This window comes from Plectropomus leopardus, chromosome 17 (genome assembly GCF_026936395.1).
Source record: "Plectropomus leopardus strain MGB_pleo_1.0 chromosome 17, ASM2693639v1, whole genome shotgun sequence".
Lineage (NCBI taxonomy): Eukaryota > Metazoa > Chordata > Actinopteri > Perciformes > Serranidae > Plectropomus > Plectropomus leopardus.
The window spans coordinates 5,659,324-5,686,044 of record NC_142192.1 but is presented as its reverse complement, the minus strand read 5'-3'; the positions used below and the strand labels follow the sequence as shown (position 1 = coordinate 5,686,044).

Below are 26,721 nucleotides of genomic sequence, written 5' to 3'. Positions count from 1 at the left end.
TAGAAATGTACTACTAATAATAATACAACTGATACATAGTTATTAAAATATCACTACATAATACTTAATCAGCTCTTTTGGTGCTAAAATGTAAATTTAATGTGACCTCCAACAGGAACAAAAGTGCAGGGAACTCGACAAGGATAGCTAACAAGGATTTGGTGAGTATTTTATATGATTCTGGAAGGGAATGACAAACTTAATAAGTGACTCAGCATGCAACTTATGACACCTATGTCTCATATTTTCATCTGATTCCTAACAGGTCATGATCCTCAATCCAGCTTTCATTAAATATGTTCATGAAAGGTGGCTGGACAATAATGGCTACTATCCATCCACTGGCTTTCTGACTTTGGCTCTTAGCCTGCAGATTTGTGACGAGGTGGGTTTTAAATTACACAATGTACCAAAATGCTATTTTATTGACTCCAGAGTGGAGTCCATGAATTGACATTTGGTGGCAGCAGTGCACCTAGATATAACAATGTGCCAGCAAAAGTAAGGAAGAAGAAGACTGCTAGGCAGTAAATAAATAAAATTTCAGGTTTCAAAATGTCCACAAAATCAAATTGATCAAGTAGACCTGTTGTAAGAGAAAATTAATGCATTTGTGTTAGTTACAACGACTATAGTACAACATTTTGGGAAACTTGTTAGCATAGATTACCATGAAGACTGGCAGCAAACAGCTGGTTCTGTTCAAAGGTAAGGAAATTTGCCAGTGCTTATAGGACACAATTGGACATGTTATCTTATTTTTGTGATAAAAATTAACCTGTAAAAATGACATTCTCCCACACTACCAATTCTTCTTTTTCCATTCTTTAGGCTAAACTAAGCTAAGATAAGCTAAATTAGGCTAAGTAAAGCTAAACTGAGCTAAGAATAATGAAATGTATCCTAACTTCTATAATGTAGCCTAGCCTAGCATTTCAAAATTTTACCAAAGCTTTTATTCAAATTTGTAGGCTATACTTACATTAAAAAGGTTAGTGACAATGAAACTTAAAATCCAGATAAGATACATGGTATAATTTTTGTGTTCCCAGGTCAGCGTTTTTGGGTTTGGAGCAGACAGCGATGGAAAATGGGGCCATTATTTTGAAATTCTCAAAGACAAATGGTTCAGAACTGGAATTCATGCAGGTGGCCATGAATTTAACGTTATTCAGCAACTATACCAAAGGAAACAAATTAACTTTTATAAAGGATCTTAAACGTAATTTATGTTTCTTTATGTCTGTCTCATTGCATTAACATGAATGGAACTTACATTAAAAGGACATCCCACAAATCAAAAACAGCCTTCATGTATGTATTTTTTTTCCTATCAAGATGTGGTGCTTTTTATTAGTCTAGATTTTTTTGGTGTGAATAGCTGAGTGTTGAAGATATCGGCTGAGGAGATGTCTGCCTTCTTTCCAATAAAATGGAACTAGATGCACTGTGATAACCATTGCACCTCCATGCTGCCCCACAAGCCAGGCAGTATAAGTAACTGTAACAATATAATCAGTGTTAACTTAATAAGTTATGGTTTGGATACAGTATCATTAAGATGCACGAGTAAATTGAGAGACATGTTGATAGCGGTGCACCATTCATATTAAAACATATTGGAGGCGCCCCTTAAAAAACTGATATTGTTGTGTTGGACCTTTGCATTTTTTTTATTTTTTTTTTATTTCCACAATTTTATGTTTTCCTTTTACTTTCCTCCCTTCTTTTTTTGTGTCTGTGAAAACATCAAAACTAAATTGATCAAAAGACACCGCAGCTATTATGACTCCAGTATCATGTTCACTGGCTTACTGTCACCCTCACTGAAAGAGAAACCTATGTGCTATTGAGTTATTGCCGTAAGGTACACCTGTGCATTTGTTGCTATGATGAGTCTGCAAGCTGAATGTTGAGTTACTAAATCACCGACACACCCTAACTGTCTACATGGCCTTCTGTTGCCAGACCTCAAGTAAGAATGCACAAACGGGACCGGTTTAACCTGTGTAGCAAGGTGTGAGCGCAGTGCTTCCTTATGAAACACTGAAAGCTTTTTAAGAAAGGGAACATCGCCGGCTTCATCTAGTTGGGGAAGTGATGCGTTTTTTTCTACTGTGTCTAATATTGGATTCCTGACGAGTTGACTTCATTATTTGGAGACCATTTGGTGGATATGGGGAGAGTCTGGTCACTTCCGGGCTGTTATACAAATAATTATTATCACAAAATGTTTGGATTTTTTGTTTCTTTTTTTCTATGGTGTTTGATGGATATTCATTTATTTTCCTGCTTTTAGCTTGAATGAAATTTGAAAATATAAGGAAGTATTGCTGGTCTGATTATTGCTATGGTTGTGTGTGTGTTTTTTTAAGCCTTGATTTTTTTAAAAATGATTTGCTTATTTATTTCAAAGTCCTTTTGCCACTTCTCATAACGTAGCAGTACCAAATCATAAAGCTAATCAGAATACAGATGTATTTATGTTGTAATGTAAATACTTCCCTTTTGGAGACAATTAAGTCTACGCTATTAATCTATCTTAAATGTCTTATATTGTAAAAAGTCACAATTCCATGCCTTTTTAAAATTATAAAGCAGGTAAAGGTGCTATTTAAATATTGTGAAAGTATTAAAATGATCATTACAAAGAGTAATGCACACAGTTGAAACTGCACCCTGCACCCCCAAATTATGACGTGATTTGTAGTTAGAGTACACAGGAAAATGGTGGTCTATGTTGTATATAAGTTTCATGGAAACAAAGTATATGTTGTAATTAGTTTTCATCCAAGCTACTTCTGTCTATAAGCAGCCTTAGCAACCCAATTTTTACCTCTCTCTTAAGGAATTAATTTAATTCTGCTCCACCAAAATAATCAGCTGCTATGGCTAAATGAAAATGTTTTTTGTGAATGATATATTAGATGTTAAAACGAGATTTCCTTAACCCATGAAATATGAGGCTATATGAACAAGGCATTCCTATATTCTGCTATTATCTAATCAAGATTTTTTTTTAATGTATTGTGCCTAAAAGTAAGAGGACATCACACATTTATTATGGTTTTGTCCAGTTGTTGCATCCTTTTGGCACCAGGTGGTAGAAACAAGCATTTTTTAATTTTTTTTTTTTTTTTTTATCTTTATCCATCCTCAATATTGTTGGAGGTTGTAAGATGTCATAAATATATAACCAGCAATGTTGTGTTGCTTGGCAAAGTTTATGTATTTTTGATACTGAAAAAAAGCTCATTCCTCAGACATCATCACATTAAGGAAAAGATCATTAGAAAAGGTACAAAAAAGAGATCAAGAATAAACAAAGAGAGTCACTGACTGTATGAAAAACTTGGGATTCTGAGTTATGACTATAGTCTTCATTATATGCTTCATCACTATATGCTCCATTCTTTTTGTGTTTTCCTGGCTATCTCTATATGTTTATATCTATATCTATATCTATGTGTGTGTGTGTGTGTGTGTGTGTGTGTGTATGTGTATATATATGTATATATGTATATATGTATATATGTATATATATATATATATATATATATATATATATATATATATATATATATATATATATATATATACATATATATATATACACACACACACACACACACACATATTACAAGTTCTTCATTGGTTCCTAGCACTATGGGTTGCCAAAGCATTATTGGCTATATAATTATTTTAACAATCATATATATTTAAAAGGCTCCATTCTTTTTCACACTTTTTGTGTTTTCCTGGATATATATATATATATATATATACAAACATTGAGAGAGAGAGAGAAACAGGAACACAAAACTTTTAACTTTTAAAATGTGTTTTGTTTTTTTTTTTTAAAAAAAAAAAAAAGAGTAAAGGTTTCCTAAAAATATCAGGAAAACTCAGGAAACAATCTGCTCAGAATCAACACAAGCCTCTTACAGCCAGGTGTTCGGGTTAGTTCTACAGTTTTATGTTGTTCTGTACTGTTATTGTTTTGTAAAATATGTTTTTTGTCAGTGATAAAATGGAATGTGTGCATATGTGTTTTGTAAATTGTAGTTACATATATTGCACACGCACGCACACGCACACACACACACACCAAAAAACATAAGTACAAAACCAATTTTTAAATTGAATAACAGAATATTTAGTCACTAACAGCCAAATGACAAAAAGCATAACTTGGATAAAGCCAGCAACCTCACAGATCCCCTCTCCAAAAATGGAAGGAATAAGGAAGCACTGACGGTTGCGTGGTGCTAAACTGGCAAATCCGGTCCTTTTTGTGAGTTATCAGTTGGGGTCTGACAACCAAAGGACTCATTTGTCTAAACACTGAGGACGTGTTCCATCAATGTCAAGAGATCCTTATTTTAATAACAGTATTCTGTGTTGTCACAGTATAGCTCATGGGTTTCTCCATTCGTGACGGTGCCAGTAAGCGGAGTGATATAAGAGTCATACTGACACACCCAAATGGAACACAGCCATTATTATCAGCAACACCTGCTGTGTATGACAAGTCTTTTTGTTCATTGCATTTTTAATATTTTCTATAATCATTTAACACATGAATACATTAAAGTTAAAAAGACTATCTCCTATGTGTAGTGTCTTTTTCCCTGTGTTTAAAAAGCCTGTGTTTACTTCACCTAGAAAAGGATGAGCTGCCACAACTTTGCCACAACTTTGTGACTCAGCCAAACTGAGATAATCAATTTAAGAAGAGCCACAGAGCCATACTGGAAATCTCTCTCTTTTTTTTTTTAATTGGTTTGTGTTTTCTCCAGAATAAAGAGGCACAGATATTGTACCTGATTGTAAACACAATGAATGGTTTGCTACACTAGGCTACTACTTTACTTAATATATTGATGGAAAAAAAAAATACAGAAGTTCAAAAAATGACTTGAACTAATTTAAAAGCTCAATAAATAACAGCATGACTAATAAAAGGCCACATCTATATATCTACGTAATCAAGTTTTTTGTTTTTTTTTTCCGATGCTCTATTACAAGGTTCAATGTGTAAGATTTAGGGGGATTCAGTGATCATCTAGTGATGATGCAACCAGCTGAAAAAGAATTGACTTGGTGTTCATTGTGAAGGAGGCTTAAACCGAGTGCCAAATTGTCCGCAGAGGCCTCCTTTTCAAAACAAGAACCAGGTGATTGAAAACAGTAAAAACACTTAATGAAGCACTTTCACATTACAAAACAATGATTTTTTAAAGGCGGATTGTTACAGATGGGCTTATAACTACAGCGATCGACATGAAAACACGAATGGTTCTATATGGCGATGGTGTTTGGTTTGTCCATTCTGGGCTGCTGTAGAAACATGGCGGCGCAACATTGTGATTTCTATAAATGAGGTCCTGCTCAATATGTATATAAGAACAGCCCATTTTATTAATAAAAGGGTGATTCTAATACTAATTCTATTATATTCTATTTCTTTCAATATGTCCCCCTATACCCTTCACAAAGAACAGTACTCAGTCAATGACTTACAGACACAGACTGAGAGAAATAAAAATTATATTTAAGATCCTTTAAAAAAACGGATTCTCTTCTCATGGTATAGTTGTTGGATAACTTCATATTCATGCATTCCTGCGTGAGGTCCAGTTCTCAGCTTTTTGTTTCTGAGAATCTCAAAGTAATGGCTCCAGTTTCCATCACTGTCTGCACCAAATCCAAAAACACCAACCTGAGGAAAAAAAAAAGCTCAGCTAGATTCACCCCATGAAACCTGAGCAAATTGGTTTGATTTCCTTCAAAAACATGGGAAGATAAAGCAACAACAGAAGAAATGACCCAAAAATTACTAACACATTTGTAAAAAGAGCAAGAAAATTTACTGAAGATTTATAAACAAAACAAGTTTTAATAAAGGGCCAAGACATTACCTTTGTACAAGTGCTTTAAAAATTATAATAATTTTGTGACATGATTTTAAAGATCTAATTATGGTAGTTATAAATATTTATTCTTGCTTGTTTTTCCTTTTACCCTAGACATTTTCTGTGGTTTTTCTGTTAATAGCTTTCTAAATCAATAAAGTTATTGCAGTTTAGAAGCATTTCTTACCAAGTCACTCATTGCCTTTTTTCCATGTTTTTTAAAGATGTCTCACTGATTTGCTCAAAGTTTAAATACTTAGAAAATGTGTCTGAAAGCAGTACAAGAAAAGTAACGTCACCACAGGTTTCAAAGGGTTAAAGTATTGTTGGCACTTAAATTTTTAATGCACGTTTTTGAATAAATGTTTACACTTATGAAAGTGATAACACTTATTACTATTTTCTAATGTAAAGTTTGCCTCTTCTTTCTTGACATTGCTTGTGCATCATTGTTTATAGGTGCACTGTTGCTACTAACAGTCAATCAGTGGAATAGCATGAAATTGTTGGTATAATATGTATTTGAACTCACCTCATCACAAATCTGCAGGCTAAAAGCCAATGCCATAAAGCCAGTAGATGGATACCTTCCCTTTTTTTCAAGCCAAAGTTCATGAACATATTTCATGAAAGCTGGATTGAGGATCATCACCTGTAACAAATCAGACATAGCCTTTAAAGTGACATTAATATAGCATTCCTTTCTGCAGTCAGACAATACTGCACAATGTAGAACTGAGTGACTGCTCAAATATGTCTTTCTTAAAAAAATTAAAAAAAAAAAAAAAAATACTCACTAAGTCCTTGTTCGCTATCCCCTGTGAGTTTGCAGCATTTTTATCCCTGTTGGAGGTGATATTTATTTTAGCACAGAGTGAAAAAAATAAACATTAAAAAGAATTATTTAGTAATGGTTATAGAACTATCATTCATAAAGACCACACAAACAAACCTTTTATTAATAAGTCGCTGGATAATACCCATGCCTTTCTATATTTCTGAACATAAACACAATTCTGTTTTCACAGGAAATGTACACTCTCTGCTTTTTAGATGCATACAGAGTCCCGGGTGAAAGTCCAGGGTTTGTTTGAACCATCCACCTCCTTTTCCACCTGCCTTGAAGGGATTTTTCAACTACTTATATTATGTTGTTATAGGCTGTGTTATAAATTAAGGCCACCCAGGGGCATTTCATACTGCTTTGACAGGTGCTGTCTGGCTGATAGCGGACGTGTTTGACATTGAAATGAATGGCCAAGAAGCAGCATTTGACAAGTTGGCAATGATAATGAGCTGCCCAAGTACACTCAGGGGGGCCTGAGTTGGAGCCTGTGCGTGTAGTCACTTGTCAAAGAGCTTAGGCATTCATGTCAATAACAACCCAATAGCCCAAACATCCATGTTGAAGATTCAAGAAAGAAACCATCAAGATATGTTTCAAATGAGTGTTTCTATTCCCTCAGTTTATCTACAGAACAGCTAAATACTATGCAATATGGGCTCTTAAACTCTGTGAGAAAAGACAGCGTGTTGTTCCTGCCCTGCTGGGGGGCTGGGGTGTGGGCCTTTTGGTTCTCAGTTTATAAACTGATTGTGTCATAATTTGCCTATTCCTAGAAGGTAGATGCTCTGCTTTTCAAATGTTAATCTGATTGTGTCACAAAGTAGTAGTGTGTGAGCTCAAATTACTGTGAAACCACTGTAACAATAAAAGCTGATGTTGTAGGTTGGTAGGGTATCTCAGGACAGTTATGAAGGAGCAGTGTTAGTAGAGTGAATGAGCCTGATGCAGTACAAAATAAAAGGTTATTAATATAAAGGAGCTGCTTCGATTTAAACATGTTAGACTGTAAATCATATAAGACTCAAAACAGATAAACTGACTTTACACCACTTCCACACACAAAATAGGTGGACAAAGTTGGCAATTAGCTTTAGCAGCTAAAGAGCCAGATTATTCAACTGCTAACATTCACCATTGGATGGTCAGAAACACAGCTGTAAATTAATGCTAATGTTGATCTGTCTCTGTAATGAAGCAAGTGTAACGCTAATACATTCGCAATATCAACTTTATAGGGTGACTATATCTAAATATTCTGAATACAATAGCACAAATGGATAATTCAAAAGCACAAGCAAGTACTAGTCCAGATATAGCTGGAACGTCCTCATGTCACTGCCTACTTTCTCTTGGCTCGTTGGAATTTGGCTTTTTGTTGAGTCTGAGGACAGTTTATCAGCTAAGCCACAACTTGATTGCAATAAAAGCTATTTTTTTTTTTTTTTGCCTAGAGGAGAAACTATTGCTCAATGTGATTACTATCCAACTGTACACTTTTTCTGCAATCAATCACAAAGCTTCCTTATAGATTTTACCCAGTCATCAAAATGGATATTTCAGACAAACAAATCTGTTCAGTGTGATTATTTTTTCCTAATTAGGTTTTGGCATTCGCTTACAGATTTACATACAAGTACAGTGAAAGGGTGCATTTAAGTACTATCCCCTCCGGACAATTCATTGCTTTCCAATGACTTCATATTGCAGACGGTGCCTCCTTGTCATGATTAATATAGTCATTTGACATGCTGATATGTAATGTTTTTAGCCAGCTACAGGTATTTTTCTTAGTATGTTAGCCCTTGGTTGCAGCTGCAGAATGAGGCACCAATAGATTTCCCTTCACATGGGCATGGTTTTCAGAGTACAATGCATCGTGTTTTGTCTCTATACTGAAAAATATATTTGAAAAACCTACCCTGGCTTAAATTTGTTGAGAAGCCACAATAAATCATTTATCTTGAAAGGAAACAGCACAAGATGAGTAGTGTTGTCCAGAGTTATTGCACTCTCCGGATACATTACATGATGGGTTGTTTTGGTCCCAACATCTGTTTCATAGCCTTTAGTACGGCCGTGGTTTATTCTAAAAGATACAGAGAAATACATCATAAATATATTGTACAACCTCGATTTTAGAAAAGTTGGGACACTGCAACAAACTTAAATTAAAACTAAATGCAATGATTTGAAGATATTTTGGACCCATATGTAACTGAATACAATACAAAGACAAAATATTTTATATCTTCTGTAAATATGTGTTCATTCTGAATTTGATGCATGCAATGTGCCAAAAAAGTTGGCACTGGGGCAACAAAAGACTGGGTAAGTTGTAAAATGCAACAAACAAACAAACAAACAAACAAACAAAAAACAAATAAACAAACACTTATTTGGAACATAGGAAAACACGTCAGCTGGTAACAGATTAGGATATCTCTACTGACTATAAAGGGGTATCCTCCAAAGGCTCAATTGTTCATAAGAACTGTAACTTTTTGGGGAAAAAAATTGCAACAGCGAAACAGAAAGAAACCTTCACCTTTCTCAGTGCACAATTGCAAAGAGTTTGGGGATTTCACCATCTACAATCAATAATATCAAAAGATTCAGAGAATCTGGAGAATTCTCTTAACAGTTTAATTACAGTGCTGTCAGAGAGTTGAAAAATTACAGTCATTCAGTGCTGGATTTCAGATTTGTCCCTTACGTTGACTGTATGAAGGATATTACTACATGGTAAACATTAGTTAAGTCTCTACTGTGCAAAGAGAAAGCCATGTATTTACAACATCCAGAAACACTGCACTGTAAACATTTATTCAAACACAGCCCTGAGCTTATCTGAGATGGACTGATACAAAGTGGCTGTATGCTGTGGTCTAAGGAGTCCACATTTCAAATTGTTTATGAAAATCTTGGATGCATTGTCTTCTGAGCTAAAGAGAAAAGGACCATCTAGATCATTACTAACTCAAGTTCAAAATCCAGCATCTGTGATGGTATGGTTGAGGGGGTTAGTGCCCACTATGGCTCACCTGCAAATCTGCGAAGGCATTGTAAATACCAAAAGGTACATATAGGTTTTGGTGCAACATATGCTGCCACCCAGACCACATCTTTTTTAAGAGACATTCGTCCATATTCCAGGAGGAAAGTAAGATGCATTCTGCACATTTTTACAACAGCATGGCTTTTATAGTATAAGGGGGCAGGTACTAGTCGGGGTACAAGTGTTATTAAAAAGAAAGGTGATATAACACAGTGGTAAACATGTCTCTGCAGCCATCAAATCCAGACCAACTGTATATTTAAAAAAAAAAAAAAAAAAAGAAAAGTGTATTAGTTTAAAGATTCAATATTTTGTTTGTTTTAAATTAAATGTATGTCTAAAAGGATTTGCAAATCATTGGATTCTGTTTTTATTTATGTTTTTCACAGCATATCAACTTTTCTGGAATTTGGATTGCAGTTAAAAAAAACAATGATGGGGGAAATTATGTTCACAATACATAGAAATCCTGAATCAGTATTTTGCTCATCCCCTACTGTATAAGGCAGAGAAATTTTGACTTTTAGATGGTACTATATTTTTGTTAAGCTACAAAGGAAAAATATTCAGAATTTGCCTTTGTGTCAACACCATTGTTCAAACTGAATTTTAAAAAAAATGGTAGTCATAACTTACCTTATTACGGTATCATGATAATCTATGAGAGGTCCATAATGTGATCCCTTCAAATTACCAGAATTCCCCACCACAGCACAAGTCCTGCAGCGGTCAGGGCTGGCTTCTACAACATCTGGTTTGGGTGGGAATATTCTAAATAGGTTTTCCACTGTTGTTTTGTAAAAAATAAAGCTGCGTCCTTCCGACTGTAACCCCTGACACACATAAGGGAGAGAAAAAAACAAACATTATTTCAGCATCAGTTTCGGATTTAACCACATACCAGTTCCACTTGCAATTTACATTTCTTAGGTAAAAAGCCTGTCAAGGTATTCACACTAATTAATCCCACCTGGGTAGAGAGACATTAAAGAGAAAAGGGAAACATTAAAGACATTTCATTGTACGATTATTTCATTTTGTCTCTTGTTAATAGCTATTTTGTATAATTGGGGCCTTTCTTTTTCAGTAAGTTGTAAGGAAAATGTTGAAAAAAACTGAAATAAACCTGTGCATGTACTACATGCTTCCATCATCATTTGCCTGCTTGTAGAGTCCACTTACACTGAACTGGTGAAGAATGGGTTTGTTGATGGTCACTGGATGCATTAATACCCGACAGAATCACGCCTGCACAACCATGATGCTAATTTGAGCATTACAAAGTTGTAAGTCTGTTGCCCTTCTGTCAGCACTGCTAAATTTGGGCTTATGTCTTTTTTGCAAGTATTCGTTGTGCTTTTGGGGGTGGGGTTTTGAACAGTGGTGTCATGAAAACTATTTACTTTCTAGGACTAGGAAATCATCTCACCAATCAGTGGACTGTCCTCCTGCGGACCTCTGCTAGCTGGTCAAGGACTCTGGTGAGAGAGAGTGTAGGAGGTGTCTGCCCTATTATGAATAAGGACTGGTATGACAATGGAAATGTGAGGTGAGCTGTCCTGTCCCTGCTCCACAGGGGAAATAAAAGTACGGATGGCAGAGAGCATTTGGGCAGCAAATTTATCTTTCGTGGGATGGTAATGTATGACACATCCTACTCTGCCTTACTCTGCCTCTGATTGGCTTACACTGACACTCTCCTAACTTCTCTCCTTCTCTTGCCAATGAAGGCAACAAGTACAACCCAGTCAGAGAGGGAGTAGGGTGCATCACGCTTTTACCATCCTAAGAAAATTTCCATTTGGGAGAAAGCCACCGTGTTGAGATCAACATATGCAAATAAATTACAACGCATATCCAACCTTGTATGATATTATGTGACAAATGATTGATTGATTGATTGATTGACTGATTGATTGAATAGCACCTCAACTCAGATCATCTTACAAAATGTTAAAACTCACAATAAAGCTCAGTGAAACTGAGGAGAGCTGCAGATTCAGGTGATAATTTTCTGTAGATTCTTCACTAGAAGCACCCCCTTTCAAACTGTAATGTTTTCTCATCATCTCCATACTGACTTTTCTTGCAAAAAATTTTTAAAATTGATTATTTTAAATGGGAATGTGACCTCATCAATTGCGAGTCGGCCATCTCTGAAGGATAATAGTGAGATCACCATCTGTTGACTATTGACTTGTGTAAGAAAGAACTGCTGAACTTACACAAAACACTACTCAATTAATGTGATTTTAACCACCGAATACAGTATATAAAATTCATAATTAGACTCAAAGGTAAGCAAATGTTATGCATTTCATTTTCAATCATTTTTTGTCACATGGTATTATACATGGTGAAATGCCAGTGATTCCTTAACCTTGTGCACAGTAATTTAGACTATATTTGCATCTTCTCACATTGTTGGCCGCTGTCTTATAATTGTCCATGTTTCCAGATGGTTCAGGTAAGCCATGGTTTCTGGTTGTGGAATGATTTAACCGTCCACACATCCTGGCAGCTGATTCTTAACAAGCAGCAGCACTCCACAGCCATTTCTTTCTTTTCTTTCTTTCTTTCTTTCTTTCTTTTTCTTTCTTTCTTTCTTTCTTTCTGTGGTTTTATGTTAAGGCTAGCAGTGATCCACAGCAGGACCAGGACAGCACAGATTTCCGTAGACACACCAGTCCTTCTTCACCATAAATCACATGCCTCCTCTCCTTCCCTCGCCAGAGTCTTCTGCTCTGTCAGATCAGCATATAGAAAAATACTGGTATATTAATTGTGCATGATAAGCCGCCAATGTGTTAGTATTGTGTTAGGTTTTTCGCTTGTAGGTCCTGAAGATCCTGTACCCACCCCTTTGTAAATTGGACCTGGACCTCCAAACATTTTTTGAGTTGCTGACGTGTGTAGACACCAGCGCTAAATACCAGATAGATGAAACCATGAGGTTAATGGGTGGAAAACTGTAAAGGTCTGTAAGGATCCTTATCATTAACTGTCTTTTAAATTTTGTAATATTTTGCTCAGTTAATTCTTTCAAGAGTTTATCTTCATGTCAGTATTAGTTTTTTTTAATGATTAACTGCTGATTAGACTGGCAGCTATCAGAACTAGATGGTGGCACTGCTCCCAGAATGCTTTGCAGTTCCCAGTCCCTACAGTTGCTTTCAGTCTTACTAAAGTGCCCAAAAAACAAGTGTTGGCACATATGCAGTAGGTGAATATTTATTGTTTTGAATATTTCCTTTTTAAAAATAATTTCTATGTGATTAGCATTCAAAACTGTTTGATTTTAATTTCCCACTGGAAAAAAAACGTGCTTTTTAACTGCAACAAAAATCAGTTGATTGTCAGGTTTAAAATTAATCTCAAATGATTTGAAAAGTGATTATTTGGTTTGAGTAATTAGAAAAAAGGTCAAAATGATAATAACTAATTGATTTATCAACAAAAAAAAAATCAACAGATTATTCAGTCAGTCAGTCAGTCATTTTCTGTAACCGCTTGTCCTCGTAAGGGTCGCGGGTCAACAGATTATTCAACAATGAAATTCATCACTTGTTGTGTTTGTTAGCCTTAAACCTTTTGAAACCTACATTGTTTTCTCATGCTGCATTTAAATGCCTTATACAAGTATTCAAACTTTTGAAACCTGAACAAATTGGTTTGATTTCTTTCAAAAACATGGGGTTAAAAAGGCAATGACCAACTTGGCAAGAGATGTTCCTCAAATTGCAAGAAATTTATATTAAAAAAGGGAACAACAAATTCATATTTTATATATTAAATAATTACATATTTAAATTTATGCCACCTTTTTGGGTCATTTTCTTATTTTTAGTTTCCTTTTCCTTTTTTTGTCATTCTCAGGTAATTTTCTTGTAACATTTTACTCATGTTTTGCAAATGTTTGGGCCACGTACCTTTAAGTTGCTCATCCTCATCTACCCATGTTTTTGAAAAAAAATCAAACCAATTTTCTTAGGTTTCAAAGAGTTAAATTGATTTTCCATTTCCTTTTCAAAAGGAAATGCAAAAATGTGCAGAGAACCCATAATAGTTGCTGATTTTATAACAGGACCAGTCAAAGTGTCTGAACAATCAACAGTGAAACAGAAGCAGAACATTTGTGCTTTATCTTTAAAATTAAACTGAGATTTACCTTCCACCAGTTGAAATCGTCCTCTAAGGGTGTGTAGTTTTTTGACAAAAAGGGCTGAGGAGATGCCTTGATAAGCTCCCTAAACCACGGATCACTCTCTGTTAAACACTTGGGACAGCCACAAAGACTTGAGTTCTGGAGGACCAGGGAAAAAACAGATAAAGTCCACGAAAATCTGTAGATCAGCCCGATGGCAACAATGCACACAAGGGAAATAATTACTCTGATTTTCCCCAATCTTGAAAGCATCTTGACAGCTTTTGGCTCTTGAAGGAAGATCTGAGTCAATCTGTGGGTACAATATGTGATGAAAGAGGCGAGTCACTTTACGTGTGGAAAAAAAAAAGGAGGTCATTCGAGAACATAAGTATGCAAAAGGTTACCCATTATATACATGTGACCTCATATGGCACGAAAATAACAGAAGATGACAACAGATTTTTTTTTTTAAATCATAGAGCATTGGGCTACAGCATTCATTCATTGGGCTACATACATTCATTTTCCTTGTTATTGGTCTCCAAACAGATCATGGCTCTGTCTCAAGACTGTATTGTCCAAGAAAGCTACGGGGAATAACCATAGACACCTAACTTATTAACTGCTGGTTCCCCAAAGCACCAGAAGCCGCATCCATAAGCATTTCTCCGGTAGCATCCTCAAGTATTAAGCAGATATAATTTGGCCATTAGCGTCACCTCTTGACAATAACTGGAACTGTAATTGAGCTGGCTAACATTAGCCATCCTCAATAATAATCTAACAAAAGAGAAAAAATATCCGCACACTGGAGTACAGCTGCCGATATTTAATTGACTACAACAGATACAAAGTTTCAACCTAACGATGGGCTTGAGTATGGAGAAATAACAAAAAATAAAAAATAAAAATAATAATAATGATGATAACACTAATAATAACGATGAAACTTCTACTACTACTACTACTACTATTACTACTAATAATAATAATAATGATAATAATAATAATAATAATAATAATAATAATATGTAGTTTTATCCGGCACCTGGTCTCAAATCAGGTTGGATGTGCACACAAATACTCTGCCGACCATCCTCAATGTTACTCAATGTAATTAACAATTTGAGGGTTGATTTGTTATGGATAATTGAATACATGCAGCCCACAGTATTCACATATTGGCTATACTGGACCCAACAGTGGCTTAATTTGAGTTATATGCAGGTACTACAGAGCTGTTTGGAGACCAATAACAAAGAAACCGAACACACATATTTAGATTTTTTTTGTTTAAGTATCAATATTATGTAATGGGTTGTTTTTTGGTTTTTTTTTATTTTGGGGTACAAGCATGTTTCTGTGAAAGGTGAAACAGCACTACCCTTGATAGACATTGTTGTTGCACTAAAGTGTGGCCAAGGTGCAAAGTTTGAATGCTGTCACTGACAAAATTACTCTTCATAAAGACAGGAAATACAAAGCAGTGAACCTTTGACATCTTTTCTCTGCTGCTCTACAAGCGAAAAAAACTCATACTAATTCAGCAGGTCACTTTAGGAACAGTGAGAGACAAAAGGAAAAATATTTAGGATGCTTTGAGCACAACAGCCATGATATTTAGTTTTACTCAATTAATAAATGAACCTAAAATTACAGTTTTATATAAAGTGTTTTACCTTCTACCAGTTTCTATAAAAAGTACAATCCCTCACTTAAGTTGCCTTTTCACCATAAAATGACTAACAGTACATTAAAAGGTATTTTTATAAGTGTTATGCTAGCCAACAGCATAGACATAACTACATAATTCACTGAAAATCAGATCAGGACTTTACCACAGGCAAGTCATCTCTGTTTTGAATTAAAGTCTCCAACCTACTAAAACAATGGGCTATATTTTTTCACCGTATGCTAGTTAATTCTTTATCGTTCTTATTATAAATTGGCAAATAACAATCAGTGAAACATGTAACATAGATGAAATTTTCTCTTACCTGACAAGAGCTTTAAAAAAAGAAAGAAAAAAAACAGGCAGGTGAGGCAAGAAAAAAAGGAAACACCTCGCAGTTGAGAAACCCTGAAATGACAACAATGAAATGAGCAGATGAGCAGCAGGTCATGAGGAAGTGCCGGAGGCTTGGCATCAATACGGGGGGGTGTGTCAAGAAGAGCTGGCATTTCAAAACCAGAAATGCTTTGTTTGAATTTAAATGACATGTAAAGTCAGTTTTATATCATTAAAGATATATTTTGATTTTATTTTGAATGGTCCATTCCTCTTATTTAAAGCACATTGAATCCCCTCTGTGTATGAAATGAGCTCTAAAAATAAACCTGCCATGCCTTGCCTATATTATTAATCTCCCCTTCATTTAAACTTACAATTATACTAATGTTTTTACTTAATGTTTTTTTCTTTTGGTTTCTTGGTTGCTTATTGTTTTCTTTTGTAATTATCAGTTTAGAAAATTAAACTGAAAGTCAGGTTTAGTGTGGCATCCTGAAGGAACATTGATTTGAATAAATCTTTCCATTTAAATATACTTAATTGCTATAAATCTTCTTAATTGGTGTCTTACAGTCTTGAATATGTTGCATGAAAAAAATGTATCTCATTTTATTTTATTTATTTATTTTTTTGTCTGGGCTTGTCTCGAAGGTTTAAAGTGGGCGTGTCACTGCACAATCCAGTTTTGAAAATTTGAATTAAAACGTTGAGAGAGGGCTTCTTTTGTTGAGAGGCCATGTGTAATCTGATCAAACCACAGCCATACAGTTCTTGTGTGTTCAGCTATTAAAAAACACAAGGCTGTCAGTATTTCATGTTTTACACAGATGGCTAATCTTTAACATGTTTTTATTGCAGTAGCAATCAAAGTGAGTCAATGAAGCCTTCTTTTCCTGGTATTTTTATTTTACTGTTGAGGACTCAAGTCTCCTTGGATGCAAAGCACCTCATGAAACCGGTTTTTAGCTCATTTGGCCACATTTGTAGGAGGCTGTATGTGGTCTATTATAGGGCTGTCCAGGCATTGTCAAACCAGTCCTTTATAGCATACCTGACACTTAATAGTTCTCAATAAGGGCCAGAGCACAAAAGTGCCATGGAACTCTGGTCCCTGGCACTAAGGGGCCTATTATTTTCGTAGAGATTATTATTCTGGTGCACAATAGAAATTTTGGGGGCTGTAGATGCATGAAAACTCAAGAAAAGTGGCACAAATATCAGACATGGAGAAAATTCCAAAGCAGCGATTGGGATCAAACTCTCGGCAGGGTAGGATTTTTTTGATGTTCACAACATTTAAGTGGACCATTGATTTCATCTTTAAGAATAAAAAAAGAAAAGGCTCACTCAACAGGAAGTCAGACATCTTGGATTTGGTGCATACATTTTCTACTTTGAAACAATGTTTAATTTTCTTTTGACTGTGGCATTAGGCCCAGGCTCGGGACACTGGCTCTATCACGCACCTTAATTACTTTAGCCTTCAAGCACATTTTTGACGCCCTTGGTTTACTAAAAAAATTCACATAACCTACAGCTTACGTCGAAACCTGTGAACGTTGCACGATCATAGTGATTCATTCATTCAACATTTAGCGGGCTCCAAAGTGTCCCCTACTGCAAAGAAGTATAACTTAAGCTGTTTGTTTTTTTTAGGAAGCCTTGCGAAATGCCTTCACAGATAAAAAATAGTCTCTTGTGGAATTTTTATACCTTGTGTATTTTTTAATTTGTACTGTCCCTTTTGGTATGAGCTAAACCTAATAATAATAATAGTATTCATTTGCTGGACATAACATTTAAGTATCACAGACCTTTATTTGCCACAGAACTTATTTTCTGCAAATATGCAAAGCAGTGTTGTCAAGGGAACCAGGGAGATGTCTTCCCTGTTGGCTTACAAATAACTGTCATTCTTTCATCATCATATTTTGCTCTGGTGTTTTGTTGCTCCCTCTCTCACTTTCACATGTGTGCTGTCCTATCAATTAAAGGCTAAAAGGCCCAAAAAATATCTTTAAAAATAAAATAAAATAAAAATAAAGTAAAATAAATACATTAAAAATTAAAAACATAAAAATAAAAAAAACAGAGTAGTCCGCATGGGCCCAATCTGTCTTGGACAGAGAATCAAAGCTCTTCAGTAGATGTGAAGTTACTTTGGATTTTTTTAGAAAAAAAAAAAAAAAAAGTTGAGATGTAAAATCTTTGTTGCAGGATGCAAATCCACACCAACTACACCTACCCTTATTTGACTAATAGCTACAGGCAGCAGCATGACCAAAGATGCATTTTGCTTTGGAATTAAAATTGTGGAGTTATTAATTAAAAATTTATATTTTAAATGCTGTGCAAATTTTGCTCAACCCCACAAACTTACTTTAAATGCTCCACTCCACCTCCATCCAAAAGTCCTCACATGCATAAATGCCATTCTTAAATGCTGAAATGTCACAACGGTCAGCTGAATACAAGTAAAGTAAGGCAGCAAATGCAAGTATGCCATGCTGGGTATTTCTATTAAATTATGTACAATAATTCATTTCAACATAAAATGGGTAATGTGTAAGGTAAAAGTCATAATGCCCCACATAATGTAAAGTGAAACACGTTTCTAAATGCACAAGTTATACATGTCAGCTGTATTTGTCAGGAACACTGGTATTATGTTTGCCATCTCCATTTGAGTTTATGTAAATCGGCATGTCCTCTGGCTTGCTGCTCAGGTTAGAGGTTGATCCATGCAAACTTGGTGTGTTAACAGCAGTTTTGAAGATGCAAACCAGTCCACCCGTCTATCACCAAAAGTGTATTTACTTTTTGTGTTTTTCAAACGCTGCACCAATTCCAAATGAAATACACACAAAATATCAGTGGGCTACTTTTTAAATCTCATCTCAGAGTGTCCTTTTCTAAACCTAATGGCAGTGTTTGAGGATGTGTTAAAAACACCAATAAAATGTGGATATATAAAAGCTCAACAGAAGAACACACATATTGTTTTCACTTACGATCTGGCAACCTCTCACAGACCACTTTAATACACCAGCCACATCCCCCAACTAGCCCAGTTTAAAAAGAATTCATAAAAGGGTTGCCGACCTTCTAAATATATTGTTCATACTTATGTATGTGTATATTTACATGACATGTAAAGTTAGTTTGAGTGTGTGACTTCAGTAAGGATATATTTTGTTTTTATTTTGTCTCAATTTTTCAAATGGTCCATACATCTTATCAATGTCTTTTAAAACCTTTTTTTTAATTTTATTATTTTTTTTATTATACCAAGCACCTTGAATCCCTTCTGTGTATCAAATATGCTCTATAAATAAACCGGCCATGTCTTGCCTATATTATTAATCTCCATTCATAATTATACTAGCTAAAAAAGATAGAGGGGTAAAATCATTAGATTATATTATACTATATATATGTGTGTGTGTGTGTGTGTGTGTGTGTGTGTGTATTTAATTTTTTTCTCTGTTTTTTTTTATTTTTTGCCTTTTCTGTCTTTATTCCCTTTTTAAAAAATGATATAAGGTTATTTGTGAATGTACTTTGTAATGGATTTTGTATTTTGTAAACTTGTTTGATATGCTAAACATGTATGACAACTTACCCTTTCCAGTATTTTTTATTTTCATCAATGTTTTCTATACAATGGTATAAGAAATTCTATTTTCACTCTTTTCAGGTGTATGTTAACTTTGAAAACTACAATAAAAAGAGTAGGGAAAGATAAAAAAAAAAAGATTGAGTGCTGTGGAGGTTTACAGGCCTTCTCATTTGCTTCTCAAACAATGTTTATGGCAATCTATCACTTATTACACACAACAAAGCTGTGCAGAAGGTGCAACCTCACACCACCTCCAACTCACAAAACTAGGTCACACTCCTCCTTTTTTGGTAGCAGCTACATTCCCGCAACAAGTTAGCACATCCTGATAGTATCTCCAACGAACATGTTAATACGAAACTATGACATATGAGCCAGTGCAAACAGTCTAGGTTGAATAACAGCTGTTACAAAAGCAGCAAAACCAAAACCATGCCACACTGGCCTCCTCCACAGTGCCAATGTCCCCTGGAACTGTAGTCAGTGTCATCCATCCATAAGATAATGAGCAGCTATCTCACAGTGAGTCACTACACATGATATGTACATCATCTACATGCTTTTCTTTTCTCCTCATGCAAAACAATATTTTGTCAGCCAGTCCATATTTACATTAGCTGTGACACGACCAGCAAACCTGTTTTCCATTGTTTCTGACTTTGCTTTTACACATGCAAAGCAAAACTCATCTCTAGTGTTTATAGTTCTGTTCTGTTCCCTCCTGCTATCTATGATAACCAATAAAGTCTATACTTAATCCTTTGAAACCTGAGAAAAGTGTCTTTTCTTTCAAAAACATGGACAGAAGGAGCAACTTAAGTAATGACCCAAAAACTAGCGAAAAACCCCAAAAAGTAAAAAGTTACAAGAAAATTACCTGAAATGTGTGTGTGTGTGTGTGTGTGTGTGTGTGGTAAATTGTATTACATAATAACAATTATCGTGTTTTTTTTTTTAATTTGATTTAATTTTTCTTAATTATTTTTTTTTTTTAGGTTCAAGGTTCAAAGGGTTAACTGTATGTATGTTCACCATATATACTTGTTCTTATTGACACGTGTATCAGCTGCGATAACTTGCTTGCAGCAACTGCTGGTATTAATTTCACCTAATGAATTTCACTGTCTGTTTGAAGTCTTGGTAACACCTTGTATTAGGGATAAAACAATTAAGCACGTTAACATCTAAGACTGCTGAGATCAGATCAAACCTTTAAACACACGCCAGTAATTTCCACAGAGCAAAAAAGGAGATGTGTGTGTGCATTATGCATGCCACACCTGATAACCTGCAACATACATCACACCTCGCTGTAAATATTATCTCTAAAGATTTCAGACATCTAATAAAAAACTCATTCAAAAAACGTATTGACTTTACTACGAACGAATCGGAGGTGCTGAAAAAGCTAATTTCCAGATTTTATGACTTATTACTGGGGAAATCTGTTGAGACGGAGGCATCTTGACTGCATGTTGCACAGTTGGGACAGGTGGTAGGAATGTGTCCACAGACAGACCAAACTTTTGACACACACACTCAATGCGTGTGTGTGACAGTGTTACAGTTCACATCTGATGGAGTATTTGAAACACAATGAGCTTTTTAAGTACAAGTTCTAGGGGAGGCGAGCGGGCGATTGACGCAGCCCACCGAAAGTAACTTTATTTATAATGGGCACCTATAATGCCTGGAACACACTGCATGTGTGAGCGACGTGTGACGGCACCCTCGCTAAACTCTCTTTCACGCTCACGGTGTCCATACCAACAGCATTGTTGGTGCAACACTTCTGCTGGGCTGCCTGCTGCTATGAGTACTGTATTTCCACATTTATGAGAACATATTTCGCTCTTTATGAAGCCTTGCAAGCTCCTGTATTGTCGACAACACGGCCCTGTAAATGTTTCAAAATAAAATGCCTTGTGTCAACTGATGGTATTCTGTCAACAGAAATGTTGTCAGAGGATTTTTATTTTGAAACAAAAACAGGAAAGTTTGAGTAAAACAGATCTCTCATCTTTGCATTTCCTTGTGTCTGTGACAGATAAAGACATTGAAACTGAAGTTAAAGTTTGTGTAAAGTCAATATAATTATCAAAATGCCGTTTTCGTTGTCTATTTCTGCAGACAACCGTGCTCGGCACACAGAAAAAATACGACGTGTCATCATTTGTTTACATGTGCCAGTGCTCTAATTTGTTAACATGGGTGCCAAAAAAAAGGTTCCACGATGCAGAAACGCTGCTCATGCAGGCAGTGTGTTCCAGGTGTGAGAACCTAATGACCTATCAAACTGTTGATGTTGGTGCGTTGATTAGGCAGCAAAACAACAAAAGTACACATACACATTTAAATAATTATTTTAGCTTTAGCAGGCATAAAGTAAAGGTTTTGTGTATGAGTGTGCTGAATGTTTTCACACCCAATAAACACTATCATGGAAACTATCACCAAAGCAATTTGAAGTATTTGGCCAGTTGTTAATATGTCTGCCCGTGGACACATTTTGTCACAACAGAACCAAAATTCTACAGCTGCAGCTGAGATCAAAATGAGGGCCGAGTTTGAAGATGGGTGTGGTCCCTGCAAGGGTGCCAAAAGTAGGTGGGTAGAAATTAGTAAAGGGCCCATTGTCTCCTTACTTCACACCCTTGGCCCACTTTCATTTCATGTCACAGATGGACTGATCCCAGTATGTCTGTCATTATGAGTTAGTTGCAGCTAATACACTCTGTTTACATGTTTACCAGCAGTCATAACTAAGCTGATAATAAAATTTTTATATCACGATCATCACCAGACAAAGCAAACATAAAATACGGCTAAAGACAACTGCCGTATTGTGACATCGGCTATATTGCCATGGTGATGGGGAAGCATCTAACCAGGTAAAGGTCATATTCAGGTAGAGCCATAAAGCAGCTTTTACCACACTTACATGTACTGCTGTATTTCTGCTTGTAAAATGTGAGAATTGTAAATCAGCTCTCAGCTATATTGTAAAATGTAGATTCTGAATTTTCCTGTGGACTTTTAATAATTTTATCTATGAGTTGCAATAATGTTTAAAAGAAAATATTTTAAGCTAATATTCACAGAATGTTTTAAGGATGTTTATCAATTCAAATAATGTTCCTTTAAGACAACACTTTAACTGCAACATTCTGAGGATGTTTTGGTGATGTTGAGAGGTGACGCATCATATGTTCTTCTTAAAACATTTAAACATTTAAACATTAAACATTCCCACAATGTTATACGAGAACAACATTCAGAACATGTTATTGAGGCCTCAGATTACGGACATTTTTTTATGAAAATGTAATTTAATGTGATATGTTTTTTTTTGTTTTTTTTTTTAAATAACATTTTTTTAAATTATAGAGAAAGTTACCCTAACTTTAAGAAGAAAATACCAGGACCTAAAAGAAACTTGATGCTGAAAACATTACCAAAACATTGCACTGGTTGCATTGTACCTTTCTCAGAATGTTTTTAGAATCAAAAATTACGAGCACCCAAAGGTGTGATTAAGTAGGTGTAATGCTTTTTACCTAACGTGGTAGTCACATGCTTACTGGTTCTCTGAAATGAAAACAACTGCAAGAAATGAGTGACTAAAACCCAGCGCAGCTAGAGCAAAGTACTTAAGTATGCTGTGTACATTTGGTGTGTGTGCTGGTGTGACAGAAAACGTCAGTTTCAAGATAAAATGGCTGTGATCAGTTATGTAAATGGAGAATAGGACAATAGTTTGCATTTTTCATAATGAAAGATTAAAACCTGAAAACAACAACAACAAAACTGGCAGCTTGTCAAGGCAAATTATACAACAGTTACTTCCGCTCAAACAATTTGATTGGTCAAGAGGCATTCCATGAGTAATGATATACAACATCACTGAGACTGTTAACTAACTTTCCGTATCAGTCCGCTTCACAGCTGTTCTAAAGCTGTTAATTAGGCTGACATAAACCGCTGTTATTTTACAGTATGGGGGAGGTTATCCGCAGAAAATTACAGGGACAATTTCAGAACATACAACAACATTCCATTACTTTTCCAAAACTTTCAATTATTTTTACTTATTCCTTGACATTTCTAGGCCTGAGAAATGTAATTGTGAAATTTGTGAAATTGTGAAATAAAGTTGTTTTTTTTTTCATGTTTTCTATGACCATAGAAACACTGTAGAACAAAATCTTGATTTATATTCAATCAGCACTAGTTTTACGATTTGATCCTATTTTGGTTCAAGTTAGCTTGTGTGCTTTATGCGGAAGTAGTTTTAGCAACAACTTGGGAGAGCCAGCAAAACTCTGTGGGGGTGGGGTATATGCACTGGTAAGATGGAAGGAAGTTTACTGTATTTCATTCACAGATATTATCCACAAAATATGACTTGGAATAGAAAGATGTCATAGTGAGGGGGCTGCTCATGGACAGGCAATAGGCCAGTAAGTGGTTTTAGAGCAAGACAGTGATGCATAAACAGACATTATGACCATAACAGAAGCAAACAGGGACAATTAGATGGTAAACCAAGTTATAAATACAACAAATCCCAATAGCATAATGGGAATATTCAGTTGCGTTGCAAAGATCCTGATGCTGGCCCAAGGCCATTTTCTTTGAAGCAAATTATAGACTCAGCTCTGCAATAACAATGAGAGGGATTAAACCCAAAAAAAACCATCAAACATGTTGAAACCTCTTTAGAGTCAAACTGCAAATATTGGAGGATAAAAGAGTTTTGTGATCATTCATTTTTAAACCCTGGAAATTTGATACTGAGCAGCTGGAGCTGCACACACACTATGAACCTCCAAACACTGGAAAACCAGCGTGGCAAAATTGGGATGTGCAGACTACAATGACTACTGCATCAAGAGGCTTTTTTTCCTCCTATCACAGAAGAATTTGTCACCTGTTTCTTTACTAGTGAGGAGAGGGAGTGTAGATACAGTGAAGAAAAACCAAGTGAAACATACCTGCAGCAAAAGATATCTTCATGAGGGTTATAATGTGGTTGTTTTATTGGTTTATTCATTTTTGGAGGATAAGGGGCCATTTACAGGGCACAGTTCTTACATGCAACTAGAGGTTGACAGATTATCAGCCTGGCTGATTATTGGGGCCTATATTTGACATTTGGCTACACACCTGTATCAGCGTTTTATTTTAATGATCGCTGATAAAATTAATTACTTAAAAAGTGCAAAGAAAGTGTAAGCATGGGAGGATTTTTACTTTGTAAAACGCCAGGGAGCTATTTTTATTTATTCATTTTTTATTTAATTTTTCACTTGACTTTATAAAAACATTGCTGGAAACTTGCTGTATATGATGATGAAGGTTTCAGTTTTGGAGTTTGTTAAATTCCAAATTATAAATACTGCCGATAAGATTTTCATTTTTATTGTAAATGCATATCGGTTCCAAATACTGGTTATCTGTCTTGTTCTCTACTAATAATCGTTATCAGTATCAGCCCTGAAAAACCAACATCAACAACATCATCCCTAATTTTTTGTCATGCATAGGTTATCACATGGTGACCTTTTTTTTTAAAGGATAAAAATAAGGGTTTACTATAAACATTTTCGACTACAAATCTTAGATCTTATCTTAAAAATATGCATGTTAACATTTTTTGGGGGTTAAAGCAACAGTTATCTTGTCTTTCTTATCATGGAATGTGCCTGAATGCTTTTCTTGGTCTCTTTCAGGGCTCCACTGCCATGTTTCCTTTCAGCCTACATTGTCTGGGTGTATTTTACAGGAGTTTACTGTAAACTGTTACTGCTGACTTTGTGCTGTTAAAGAACGTCATACACAATTGAATGCAATGACCTTACTGGCATTTTGTGAAGACAGTTACACAACAGAAAAAGTCATATGGAAACAATCTGATTCTTATGTATATAGAATACTGTATGTAAACATACAGTATGTATATTGCAATCCTATTTTTGTTAGATAATGCGCTCTTTCCTGAACTGATGTAAAAATGGAAAAGACCACTTTAAGGTTAGGATTTAAGACGTTGGTTCACTTCAATGCGCTCTTACTGCTGCTCTCTGGTATAAATGACCTTTATATAAGAGATGATATGAAAAATCACATGGATCTGATAATTCAACCATGTAGGATGTATGTTATGTGTGCGTGTTAACGACTAGACAAACATGTGCTTTCCTCAATGGTTGCATATTGTATCATGTTGTTTTGATGAATGGTGGAGGGCAACCTTAGAATTTTTTTTTCTTTAATATTAGGCATGATCACATCGCTCTGCACAGGAAATTTGGTTTTCAAAATCAGGCTACAAAAATATTTATACATTTATATGATTTTTTCTTGCATTGCCTTCATTTTTTAACCAACATCAGTCCTTTAAATCTCTTTTTTGTCTTGATACCACCATCTTTTAGATTAAAAAAAACATTTTCAATACACTACATGGCAAATATATATATATATATATATATATATATATATATATATATATATATATATATATATATATATATATATATATATATATATATATATATATATATATATGTATATATAATTTTCCTCACAGCCTGGGATATGTCAGTGATTTGCAGTAACATTGACTGCGACGTGCACAACATACCAAAAACGGTAAGAATGACATCATTACTTGGAAAATAGTCAAAATTCCATCCAGAAATAATACAATACATATTTTTATACTTTGATGGCTGTGGGATCAAACAATGCATTTTAATAGAACATTGCACTTAACAGTATGAATGTCACAATTTTGTTTACACAGTGTATTTCAGAATTATTGTAGGAGCTGAGCTGGAAATTCCAAGACTTCCAAAAATACACAATATTGCCAAAATGTATGCCATATACACAAACAGCCAAAATGATCAAAACCTATGAAAAGTACATAAAATGTGCCTAACAGTCCCCCAGGGTTTACTTTTCTTTTCATGTGTTTTTCTGTTAAATGCTCAGAGCATGTAGATGCAAGACAAATTTTTGTGTAAACCGTCAGTAACGTTTTTACATTACTTACTCTTTTCTTTGCACCTTGAATGCTTAGAACATGTGGTCACAGGCCAAAATTATCTTCTTTCACTGAA

General features: G+C 35.1%; 2 protein-coding genes across 7 annotated transcripts in view; one reads left to right on the top strand and one right to left on the bottom strand.

The window, feature by feature from the left end:
* The window catches only part of LOC121957626 (CMP-N-acetylneuraminate-beta-galactosamide-alpha-2,3-sialyltransferase 1-like), a 49,035-nt gene extending 47,729 nt beyond the window's left edge, over positions 1-1,306 (top strand). For all 3 annotated transcript variants that reach the window (XM_088090553.1, XM_042506315.2, XM_042506314.2), the window contains 3 exons: positions 116-161; positions 266-385; positions 1,053-1,306. In XM_088090553.1, coding sequence (XP_087946679.1) covers positions 116-161; positions 266-385; positions 1,053-1,220 — 334 coding nt within the window. In that variant the 3' untranslated portion in view covers positions 1,221-1,306. The remainder of the gene's footprint in view (positions 1-115; positions 162-265; positions 386-1,052) is intronic.
* A 2,560-nt stretch (positions 1,307-3,866) lies between these two features.
* LOC121957628 (CMP-N-acetylneuraminate-beta-galactosamide-alpha-2,3-sialyltransferase 1-like) lies at positions 3,867-16,075 on the bottom strand. Of its 4 annotated transcripts, XM_042506317.2 has the most exons (8): positions 15,962-16,074; positions 14,208-14,274; positions 13,986-14,120; positions 10,454-10,650; positions 8,681-8,848; positions 6,713-6,758; positions 6,448-6,567; positions 3,867-5,722 (listed from the first exon to the last, which is right to left on the bottom strand). In XM_042506317.2, the coding sequence occupies exons 2-8, from the start codon at positions 14,232-14,234 to the stop codon at positions 5,555-5,557; spliced, it is 861 nt and encodes a 286-aa protein (XP_042362251.1). In that variant the 5' UTR covers positions 14,235-14,274; positions 15,962-16,074; the 3' UTR covers positions 3,867-5,554. The 4 variants fall into 4 exon arrangements, with proteins under 4 accessions (XP_042362251.1, XP_087946579.1, XP_087946581.1 ...); XM_088090453.1 differs by having other exon boundaries at positions 13,986-14,274; XM_088090454.1 differs by lacking the exon at positions 3,867-5,722 and adding an exon at positions 5,769-6,184 and having other exon boundaries at positions 13,986-14,274; positions 15,962-16,075.
* Between the last annotated feature and the right edge of the window lie 10,646 nt (positions 16,076-26,721).